We start from the raw sequence: 12,103 nt of genomic DNA, 5'->3' as shown, positions 1-12,103 counted from the left end.
AGACTTTATTTTCAAAGTCATAAGCATTGCAGTTTCCACATTTTATAGCAAGAAAGGATGTTAAATTATTCATTTTTAATAATGTTTTGATTGATAATCTTTTTTTCTTCTCAGTGTGAGATTCCTAAATTCAGTTTAGTTCAGAATAGTAATTTTAACCTTTTCAAAATAAAACTTGTATTCGGTGTTCTATTGTGCATTATGGATAAAAACCAATGTGTAAGCTAGGCCTCTAAAGTTTTTTGGTATTACTGTGTGTAGGAGAATTTGGACTTTTTGTGGATTTCTTTCAAACACAATGCTTAATTATCTTTAAAAAAATCTAGATATCAAAATGATTTTTTATGATTCTCAGGAGATTATCAATTTCTATGTCTCTCTGTCTGTGCTCGCTCACTGTGGATTTAATCAGGATGTTGTGACCAAATGTCTGACCTCAGAAAGCAGACATGAGGCCAGAGTGAGGGGGTCACACCCTGCACAGCTTTCTCACTTACACATGAAACTATTCCAACTAGCTCTTTGGGAGCTTTGTCTTACAAAGTTTTTATTTAATGGTGTGGGGACAGAAAAAAAGTCTCTTCCCCTCTGTTACCGAGGTCAGTCAGCGTCGTTTCGACTCAGTCTACACAGTATATGTTGAGACAATGACCCACCCTCACCCCAAAGTTTTTTCCATTTGCCCTGTTCTCCTCCTCACGAGCACTGCATGCAAACTTGATGCACTGGAGAGCCGTGAGTCACACTGAGGTCGCGTTTGGAGGACAGAGCCACTGTTTGTGAGCTTTGGTGGCGTATCTGCTGGCCAGCCACTATTCAAACAATGACTTACTCACTGATTTTTAGAGGCCACGGCCTGAGGACATCCAGAGGTCAGAGTACATTATTGACGTTTATAAAATCAGCAGTACAGTATGCAATGTTTAGATTCCCCCCCCACCCCACCCCACAGTCTCTCTAACATAAGCACAGGTAGAAACAAGGTTTGGTTATCAGATCTCCTGCTGCTCCATCAATAACAGAGTTATTATAGGTAACTGAAAGTAAACAAAAAAAAACCTGTAAAACTAGATGTAAAAAAAAAAAAAAGTAAACTGAAATACAAATAACAATTAGACCTCTGAAAAAATAAAACAAATCCTCTTTTAACTTGGAAAACCAACTAAAACAAAGTAAATGCATGTTTAGATTTAGTGTTTGGGGAAAAAAATACCTCATGAGGCTTTGATAGACATATTCATATTTTTTGCAATACATGTGCTGATTTATTTCTTTTTATCTTACCTTTGACATATTAAAGGCTAAAACTACGACTAAAACCAATGGAAATTAAACATTTTCAATAAATAAAAACTAAAGTAAAATTAACAAACTAATGTTGGAAAGTTAACTGAATGAAAAGCAAAAAGTCTGAAAGAAATGAAAACAAAAACTCCCTTTTAACAGGAAGAAAACTCCAGCAGAAACAGGCTCAGGGAGGAGCGCCCGGTTGGGATTAGGGGATGCAGACAGGGAAACCCACATTAATAGCAATAACTGTACATTTTTACACTGTTACATAAATGGTAAACAAACTCGAACATGTCATTGAAATGTAAATATGCAAACAGAGATATTTTAAAGACTTGTGAAACAGACAAACGTTCAAGTGGCCGTTCAGGTAATTTGCCTCAAACTAATTTCTCAAACTCTTGCTATGGGAAAATGATATTGTGTCCAGCATGAGTCAGAAACAATAACTGCTTACTGGTGTGGTTTTCTGGAGGTATTATTAGGCAATTTCCTCATTATCCTCCCACTGCTTTTCCCATAAATCAGTGCCGGCTAAATGACCAAACGATGGCTTCATCGCAGTGATTCAGGATTGCTGTAAAAGAAGCCGTTTATTGACCTTTTCCTTCAGTTTACTGTGAACCACCAAAAAACTGGCAACTGCCATTTTCATAGAGTTTTAGATCAGCCACCAGCTCTAGTAAAGCTACAAATGATTTCAGACTAATCCAAACAACTTTCACATTTATTGTTTTTGGGTTTTTTTTCCTGTAAATCCTGTTTGATCTGCTCAGTTCAGAGAAAATGTAATGTGTGGATTAAACCCACGTGTCCTCAAAGAGACAAATGATGTAGAAGCATGAAATTAAATCTGCAATGCTTTCTGTTGAACTCATGTTGTGTAATAGGTTTTCTATTGTAGGTTTTCTGTAATCTATCAATTTTGAGTAAAAGAAAGCCCCAACACAGCAGCGAGGCTGTTTTGTTCATCACTGTTTATTTGAGGAAGAAAGTGCACAACAAAACAAAAACAGTATGAACATTCATTGCTTGGAACAGGTGGGAAATTCTGCTAATTATTTTAGCTCTCAGCATATTACCACAATTTCTGAAATCAGAAAATAAGTATTTTTCTCTAAAGTGTACCTGAAAGAATGACATGCTTTCATTTAGAAAACGTGAGGGTTCAAACAGCAACACCATAAAGCAGCTGCAGCACAAATTAAAACAGGCTGAGAAGTACGTGAGTTTTTGATGCAACGATGACTCAATCTCTGCTGTGGTCTTCGTGAGATCATGTGCAGGGTCTGCTTAGAGAGGCTGCTCAGAGAAAGCAGTGTAACTCTTCACACGTGCAAAGAAGAAGGGTGTGTACATCCTGTCCAGGTCAAAAGTAGTAATGACCGTTTCCCCAGTCAACCTAAAAGCATAATCACGGTCAGGTTTAGAACAGAAATTGACATTTTTTCCCTTCTTGGTCACTTCTATTAGCAGTCCTGTGACTTACTTGTAAGTGATGTGGCAGGAATGGTGGATCCACACAAGCTTACTAAAACTCTGATGCCCCCCAGAGGACAGAGCCAGTCCCACGTGAAAGCTGTGTTCAGCCTCCGGAGCTGGGTTCCGCCTGCAGAACCGATTCCTTTGGAAGTCGGTCGCTTTCTGTCAACAGATGCGGTTTACAAGTTCAGACGTAATCCGACAGGTTAGGTGAAATATTATGGAAAACTGGAATTCACAGCAGATGCTCTCAGAGACATGGCACCTAAGAATGCCGAATATACTGTAAACCTGCCAGAAATGTGATAACTACAAAGCTGGCAATCAACCAGAAGAGATTAAGCCAAACTCACAGCTGAGATTCAGTTATTTCAGATTTTGTTTCTAACTGTATCCGTAACATAAATAAAGCGTTTTTTTCCCGGGCTCTGGGTGCTTCGAACAGAGGCATAGATTCTGTCAGCACCCGTGGGTCAATGCTGCAGTCTTTAGCACCCTCACACATTAGTAGAAGTATAACTTGTGTAGGGGGAAATCATTTTAGACCTAGTAAACTATAACAATACATTTAACAGTGTTGTGTTTATGTAATGCAATGTAATGTTATGCAGGAATGTTTTTGACAAGCACAACGCTGGTGCAGCCATGTACTGCACGCTAAATAACTTATTTGTGTTCGAGTAGAGGCCAATAAGAGGCCAACTTCTTCCATGAAAAGAAACAGACATGCTAACACACTGATGAATGAGGTACTAGGATTAAACTATGTAATTTTTTTCAAGGGGAAAATTCCCCAAATTGTGTAACTGCAACTGTATTTGCACTGTTTTAAACATGACTTTTTTTAACCACTTCCATTTATTGAGGTTTCATTTACTCAATGAGCTGGCCTTATTATACATATATGGTTATCTATTCATCTCCCACCCCTCAAATGCCTCAAACATTTCCTTACCTCATCTTTTTTCTTGCAGACAACAGCAAAAACTTTGGTTTGATTGCCTGTCTCCTGTGAGAGACGGAAGTGACCGAGCAGAACTGAATCCATTCTGAGAAATGAAGCACAATTAAACAATTGTCAATCCTTTATACTCTCTATGGGTCCAGCTGAGTTTAGAGAAAAGATGAGGTGTACCTGGTGTTCCTGGTACGCAAACGGGGAACAACGGACAAAGGCTCCTCAGGGGTGGTCAGCATGATGACGTGGCCATCAGGGAAGAAGCGAAGGTACCTGAGGTAACAATGTCATCAGCAGTGTTGGTCAAGTTACGTGAAAAAAGTAATCAGTAACTAATTACTGATTACTTCCCCCAAAAAAGTAATCCCGTTACTTTACTGATTACTTACTTTCAAAAGTAATTAATTACTTAGTTACTTTTTAAAAACACGATTTACAACCTGAATAGGTGATAAAGCCATAGATCTTTCAGCCCAATTCTACTTTTTCTACATAATCAATCATACAAAATGTAACCAAATGGAAGAGCATCTTTTTAAAACTTGCTTTATTAGTTTTAATCTTTTAACTTTATGCATCAAGCAAAAATTTTATTATATGCAACATTCTCTGACTGGAAGAAATTAGTTTAACATTTAAACCTATTTTCTGCACATTCCAGCACATAAAATAAAATATTTTTTGTGTTTACACTCACTCTTTCAAATAGATGCAAGTAAAACACAGCAGAAAATAAATAAAGTCCTTTGGTCCAGCGGTCCTTTTGCTCTATTTTCACCTGTAAAGCAGGAGTAGGGTGGGCGGAGGTTTACCCTGGTGCAGGTGTGCCGCAGCGGTCAGTGGAAGAATCCGCGAGTTTCTCTGTGACTTTCCCATTACGTCGTAGCACACTTGGTGCTTGCTTGGAAGTTTAGGGGTTTTTTTCGCTGTAAAAATAAGTTTTCTTCCCACGCACGATGGACGCTAATGTTTTTGTCACTTTTTATGGAATCAAATTCAAAGTAAGGTCGGTACTTCCACACTTTAAACGCTGCACGCTCATACTCTCTCCCGCACTCGATATATTATCCATTGTTGATCTGCACACAGCTGTTGTCACCAACGTCGCACTTGCTTACGTCACTGTCATGAGACATTCTTGCAAAAAAAAAAAAAAAAAAAAAAAAAAAAAAAATCACGGTTTTAGTAACGCAGTGTTCCTACGGGAAAGTAACGGTAATCTAATTACCGTTTTTGCAATAGTAATCCCTTGCTTTACTCGTTACTTGAAAAAAAGTAATCGGATTACAGTAACGCGTTACTGCCCATCTCTGGTCGTCACTGTCAAAAATGTCATCTGTGGTTTCGTTACAACTCACAATAAATAAAGACTACACTCAAATATTTACCTGTAGTATTCAACATGGTGCCAAGCCCTGTAAAATCCATCCAGTGATTCCTCTCCTTGGCGAATGTACGATGTTTTGCTGATATACACACCTGTGGAAAGAAAATGAATCATCCAGTAATTCGTTTACATTGAATATGGCAGCAATAACTTCTAAAAGCATCAGCAAAAAACAACACTAGTGGCTGGTAATTTGAGGCATTTAGCTCTCAACTGTTGTTAGCTGCATGTAACAATCATCTAAAAGTTTGCAGCATAAAGAAGTATTACACCCGTAACATTATTCCTGCGGTCTTTTTATGTACTGAAACTCAGTACCCTTCCAGCAGCTGCCTCACACTGCAGGGGGCAACAGTGAACTGCAAGTTAAGAGCAGGTATGCAAACGTGGGTGGCAAACTTTCATGAAGTCCTTATACCTAGAGACCAGTTGGCGACACAAATATGAATTTCCCACCAAATGAAATTAGTCACAAAGAAATTTCTGCCCCAAAAACCTCCTTTCGTTTGCTTCGGGTCACTAGCAGATTCCCCATAGTTTACATGGAAGACACAGACTCGTCTGCAAACACTGTACAGTTACACTCCATGATGTAGTGAAAAAACATTCCCCTTCACAGTAAAACTTGGGTTTTACCACTGTAACCACACGTTTAAAAATCTGAAATTTTTATTTTGAAGGTGAATGATCTCCACCGAGTAGCTGACATATGCTTGCAGATCAGCCTCCATGCAAACTACTGAAGATTGCAATCACGAGGTGGTTTTCGACAGCACCATATTTCTCTGTGACAAATTTCAAGTTAGCAATTGCTAGCAACTGCTCTTTTCCCTCTTCAACAGTGGTTGGGAGATGGTCGCTGCCAGGTCTCTAGACCAACGTGATTTGAAATAAACTGCTATAAAAAAAATTAAAAAAAACATTACGTGGAAAATTTTACTTGATAAGCACGCTTGTGGTATCTGTCTTGATAAAAAAAAAAAAAAATTTCTATGACACTCTAGCTCTTAAATCATTTTGTATCTGTTACAAAACAGTACCTTTGGTATTTTCCTGCACTAATGTGGGTTTAGAAACCTGAGGTGTTAGTAGTAATTACCATCAAAACGGACTCTGGGCCTTTGCAGGAACATCTCCCTCCAAGATGTGAAGGGTACAAGTTTAGTGCACTTCCGTCCCCAAACTCTTAAACAAGCCAAGCGCCAAATCTCAGGGTCTCTGGAGAGAGAATGAAAGCGAAACAAAAAATTAAGAGCTCACAGCACCATGAGATCCTTTATTGCCTGATATAAAATTGGCAATTTTGTCAAAAGCTGAGCTTGCTGACAAATAATTTGTCATCCAGCTGATTTCTTTGAAAGCGAGGCTGACCTTGCACAAATGTAAAACCCACGGCAAACCAAAGACAGCTGCTCCAGAGCGCGCATGTCCAGATCGCTTGATACAACCCACCGAAATATGTACATCAGGATTTCCCGTGGCAAAGCTGCAATCAAAAAAAGAAAAGAATGATAATGGCTATGTGTTTATTATGACTCGAGAGGTTTACAATGAAATTACATTAGAGTTTTTTACCTGAAATGTGCACCTGAGTCATTTCAACCTCAGGAGTGCAGATCTTTGGAAATGAGCCTTCCACAGATAGCTGCTGCTCGAAGTAGGCAAGTAGATCCTCGATCTCCCCATCAGCATCACTATCCTCCATGCTGCAAAAAAGAAAAATAAACACAGTATGCTCAGTTTAAGAAATTAGACTATGCACTGCTCTCATACAAGCCAGCACACTATATTATTCACCTACCAAACTAAAGCAAAGAAAGAAAAGTTGCTTTTGTTGTTGTTGTAAATGGGGCAGCTTAAGTTTTAATCCAGCTGAGTGATCCTCCTCACACCCTCATTATAAGTTCAGCCTAGGGCTGCTCGATTATGGCAAAAATGATAATCACAATTATTTTCACTGAAATTGAGATCTCGATTATTTGACGATATTTATTTAACCCTTTAAGACCTACCATAGAACCAAGTCCGCCAGAGCTTTTTTTTTTTTTTTTTTTAAACATGCTGTAGTGCCATTTTTGGGAGCATTTCAAGTTGCTATACATCAATACAACTGTTATAGCCCATATTTTAATAATATGTATGCATTAAGTCCATAGTAATTACATTAATTACAAAAAAGTGCAATAAACTACAAAAAAATTGAAAATCGTTGTTTTTTTTTTAACATATATTTCTACTTGGGGAAATTTAAGAGGCTTATCCCTCAAAACTTTAAATACAAAAAAGTTGCAAAAAATAGTTTAGAAGAACAGGAAATTTATTTTGAGTGTCTTCATAGTTTTATTTTGGGGATATAGCAATTTTTATATACTGCAGGGAAAACAAAAAACAATCCTATGATGCAAATTTGCAAAGAAAACAGCATGTGCAGCAAAATAAACTATTTCCAGCAGTGCAATTCGAGTTCTAAGCATCCCAGAAACTATTCAGAAAAGTCAAACATGACTTATAAAAACACCAGTATAGGCTTTTAAGGCCTACAAGTAAAAAACTACATTTTCCGCGAAAATGACGTCACTTCCGGTTTCGGACAGGAAATGGCGGACATACGATAGCTCGCGTTGACGTCTTTTTCATTGTGGGAAGTGTTACGAACAGCTGTTTCTGGAATATTATGTTTTTGTTCCTGCAAGCGCTTTTTATGCAATTTTTGCAAAGCTTTATGTGGAAGGAAACCGTGACCGAGGACAAGCTGATGGCATAAGATATAAGTACAACTCCTCCGGTTTCATATGCAAAACAAATTATTGCGCTAGCTTACGCAGTTCCGGTTCTACAGGGATTTAAAGGGTTAACAATAACAATGTATTGAATAATGACTTTAAAAAATAATATAAAATAGTGTGCAAATACTGATAACAGGGCAAATGTTTGCAATATAAAAAATAAATGAAAAATGTAAACATCTATGTTTAGTGAACTTTGCAGTGTTGCTCTGTGGTGCAGCTACGACACCGTAGCAAAGTTTACACACTATGTCTACTTGATCCACGACAAGTAGAACCCATAATGTTTCCACACCACTGAAGTTTTTTTTTTTTTTTTTACCTCTCTTTTCAACCAACGGCAGTCACTCTCCTCCCCAAGTAACTTCTGCTTAGCTTTCCGAGCTTCCCTTGGGTCTTCTTACCGGTAATTGTTGTGGCACGTGTTCGAAATGCAGAGAGGTGCGCTCGATTTGCCACACGGAGCAGCGCGAGAGTAAAGCACGAGGGAGGGGCTAATAATCGGCTCAGTCATTTTTAATGATCGTTGAAAGCCCAGATCGTAATCGTGATTAAAATTCGATTGAGCAGCTGTAGTTCAGCCTTTATACTACTAGTATAATTTCAATAATAATTAATATAGCAGCTCTCTGTTTAGCATCTTAATTACCTCACAGGGGAAAATGATCCCCGAAAAGAAAGCGATTTGCATAAGACTATAATTTTAGAACAACTTAATGTCTGAAAACATGCTGTCACAAAATAGACTTGCGGTAAGATTAAACAAAATAAAGTAGCTTACTAGTTCCCTCCACCTCTGTCTGCATCAGGAGGACGGCTGTAGTTGATTTTAAACTCAATGTCAGGAACAAGCTGCATAGCCATGCGATAAAATTTGATAGCTGCAAGTAAAAACATCAGATTAGACATGAGAAACAAATCAAACAACCTCAGAGAAATTACAGAACTAAATGGACGGCGGGTAAGGATAAAGAGTTGTTAACTTCTAAAGAGTTATTTTTATTTGTGGTAAAGTGCCATCTGTATCCTATGTAGCGCATACCTTCATAGACAGCTCCATTCTGCTCCTCCTGAGCAGCTCTCAAGAACAGCTCTGTGGCCTGAGGGAAGGTGACTCTCGTCAGTCATTTAACAGCTGATAATAATCGACAACACATGCAAGCTTACAGCTAGAAAAAAAATAATTCCCCAACTTGCCTTTTCCTCTCTAGCAATTTCTTGAGCCTTCCTCAGACCTTTGGCTTGGAGCAGTCGGTTGCTCGTTCCACTCGCTCCAGAGCTCGGTTTGAGCTCAGACATCCACTGAGCTCTGAACACATTGAGCTCCAGCTGGAATTCGATTACAACATTAATAGAGTGAGTGCCAAAGAAAGGTTTCAGCTTATCCATGCTTAGTTGAACTTTAACACTGCTGTTATAGCCTATTTGGTTTACAAATAGGCTATAACAGGCTATAATCGTTGCAAACAAACAAAATTAAGTCCTCCTCGTCTTTCATTGTACCTGCCTAACATATGAGAATTAATTTGGCTGCCATGTTTTGCATACAGCGCAGGTTTTGCCACTTTAAACAAATAAGTACATGAGGGGATAACATATCTTATCTTTGGCCAAAAGAAATGTTTTTGTTAGTGATTTCAGTGCTAGCTCGAAGGATACACTGATGCACAGTACAGGTTCGCTTTTAGGAATATTGTAGTTTTCTTGACCTTTATGCATTAATGACACTGCAGTTTTTGTTTTATTTTCAGAAGATAAGTTAGATGTACTGCTCCAGGCTCTGGGGAGGCCCCAGCCCTGACTGATAGCATAGTGTGTTTTTCTCTGCAGGTATGTTTTTACTACATTGGTAGTGTGTTTGGGATCATTGTTATGCTGAAAAATGAAGCTGTTGACAATCAGAAGCTTTATAGATGGTTTTGCATGATGGATCAAAATAACAGCACCTCCACCATGTTATATAGACAGCAGCAGACACCCACTGTTGTACCACTCTCCTGGCTTCAACTGTACATATTGATGACAATTTAAAAGAAGAATTTCAAATTAGACCCATCACTCCATCAGACCTGCTGTCACTGATTGTCAGTGCAAGTTTTGTGTAATCTGACACATCTCAGTCTTTTCTCCCTGTGTCCCCTCAAGAATGTCTTCTTACCACGCTTACCTTTCACTAACACCACTGTGTGCTTTTATGACTAAATAAATAAATTGCAAGAAAATGTGGCTCCTTGGAAGTAAAATTTAATGAAGCACAGCCCTAGAGTGTTGCACAAACCATAATTTATGCTGCTCACCTGAAGATCTGGATCATCTGAACTTTCATCTTCATCCTCTACTGTACTTTCAATATCTGCATTTTCGTCAGCCTGCACACGAAACCGAAGTTATAATTTAAAAAAATTAATTTACGGTTAACTATTTATATAAAAAACAGATTATCAGACATCCTGTATATAGCAGTCAATAAGGTGATAAATTTAGAGACTAGAATGGCAAGCCTCATGTAACCAAACTTAATAAACATAAACATTAATATATGCATTTAGCTCACTTTGGGTTGAAGTTAATTACACTGCTACTCCCTAAACAAAATCGATTTAAAATGCATATGAAATACGTAATAAACAACAATATTGTAAGTACACGTTGCTTTATATGCATTGCACACCGTTTTTTGTTGACAGTTTGATGCTCCTTGTTATTACAGCACACTTCCCTGTTCATGTTGCGGTAAATAAGTTTCATTTTTCTTTAACATACAAACTGTCAAAGTGGTCAAACTTGTTGCAAAAAATAGAAACTATAAAGTTCTGCTGTGGGCCTGATTTAGAAGCAACTCAGGTAACACAACCATATTTAGCTTAACAGTCTGCGATGCTAACCTCGGTGTATAATACTGTGAATTAATCTGCATATCGTTGATTTGAGGGTCTTGCATCTAAATGTAGGCGCCAAGTGTTGTAAATCAACTACTTTCGTAACTAGTTAGTAAACTAGTTAGCTTACAGCTCGGCTGAGCTGCAGGTAGCATTAAAAGAAGCCAGGTGACGTTAGCTACATTAGCTCGCTAGCTCGCTAACACTTTTCGCTGCATAACTGCCAAAAACACGGTGACCCACCATGACAACCTGGCCAGTAAGTCTCCTTGTTATCTTCACAGGCGGTCAGTATTACCGTTTACAGTTCACGGTCGGAGAAACGGACAACACAACGGACATATTTACGAGCTCGCAGGAACGCAGCCATTTCGCTGAGTAGCCCGGAGCCTCAATGGCACAGGAAGTCAGGAGGCGCTGTGAGACTCGAGAAGCGCCCTGTGTCACTCCGGCTCTTCAATATCAGCTGAAAAATAAACATCCCTGTGTGGGGCAGCGACTAGCAGCTGTCATTTATGAGTGGCCTGTATGTGTGTGTTATATTATAACAACAACTGTCTTTAGTGACCAAATTGTTGGCATGTTAATTACGGGACATTAAATACTCTGACAGGTGCACCTGTTCCACTGCTGGTGGAACCAGCCAATCACATGGCACATTTAAGCATGATCAAGATGACCCACTGAAGCTAAACCTGAGCATCAGAATGAGGAAGAAAGGTTATTTAAGTGGCTTTGAATGTAGCATGGTTGTTGATTAAAACTAGATTCCAATTAACCACTCATCACAACCGCAGAAGAGCATCTCTGAATGCACAACATGTGGAACCTTGAAGCAGATGGGCTGCAGCAGCAGAAGACCACACTAAATGCAACTCCCATCAGCTAAGGGGAAATAGAGGCTACAGTTTGCACAGGGTCACCATAATTGGATGATAGAAGATTGGAAAAATGCTGTCTAGTCTGATGAGTCTTGAATTCTGCTGCAACATTCAGATGGTTAGCATAAACAACATGAAAGCATGAATCCATCCTGCCTTGTATCCATGGTTCAGGGTTGTGATGGTGTAATGGTGTTAGGTATATTTTCTTGGCAAACTTTGGGCAACTTAGTACCAACCAATCATTTAAATGCCAGAGCCTACCTCAGTTTTGGTCACAGTGTACCCATCTTCTGATGGCTTCTTCCAGCTGGATAACACACTATGTCACAAAGTTCAGATAATCTCAAACTGACTCCTTGAACATGTCAGTGAGTTCCCTGTACTCAATTGGCCTCCACAGTCAACATATGTCATTCTTTTTTTTTTTTTTTTTTAAT

At 38.7% G+C, this 12,103-nt stretch overlaps 1 protein-coding gene across 1 annotated transcript; it reads right to left on the bottom strand.

Annotated features, from left to right (window-relative positions):
* Window positions 1–2,250: 2,250 nt before the first annotated feature.
* fbxo9 (F-box protein 9) lies at window positions 2,251–11,241 on the bottom strand. Its single transcript, XM_085297050.1, has 13 exons — window positions 11,026–11,241; window positions 10,201–10,272; window positions 9,101–9,232; window positions 8,946–9,003; window positions 8,685–8,784; window positions 6,693–6,823; window positions 6,489–6,603; window positions 6,217–6,335; window positions 5,119–5,209; window positions 3,908–4,003; window positions 3,728–3,821; window positions 2,780–2,934; window positions 2,251–2,692 (listed from the first exon to the last, which is right to left on the bottom strand). Exons 1-13 carry the CDS (start codon window positions 11,026–11,028, stop codon window positions 2,584–2,586), a joined length of 1,275 nt encoding a protein of 424 aa, XP_085153176.1. The 5' UTR covers window positions 11,029–11,241; the 3' UTR covers window positions 2,251–2,583.
* Between the last annotated feature and the right edge of the window lie 862 nt (window positions 11,242–12,103).

Source organism: Mchenga conophoros, linkage group LG13 (genome assembly GCF_057382185.1).
Source record: "Mchenga conophoros isolate Kocher_MC1m ecotype Shallow Benthic linkage group LG13, M_conophoros_male_GT1.1, whole genome shotgun sequence".
Taxonomy (NCBI): Eukaryota; Metazoa; Chordata; class Actinopteri; order Cichliformes; family Cichlidae; genus Mchenga; species Mchenga conophoros.
The sequence above is the reverse complement of the archived record's forward strand: the minus strand, read 5'-3'. Positions and strand labels throughout refer to the sequence as shown.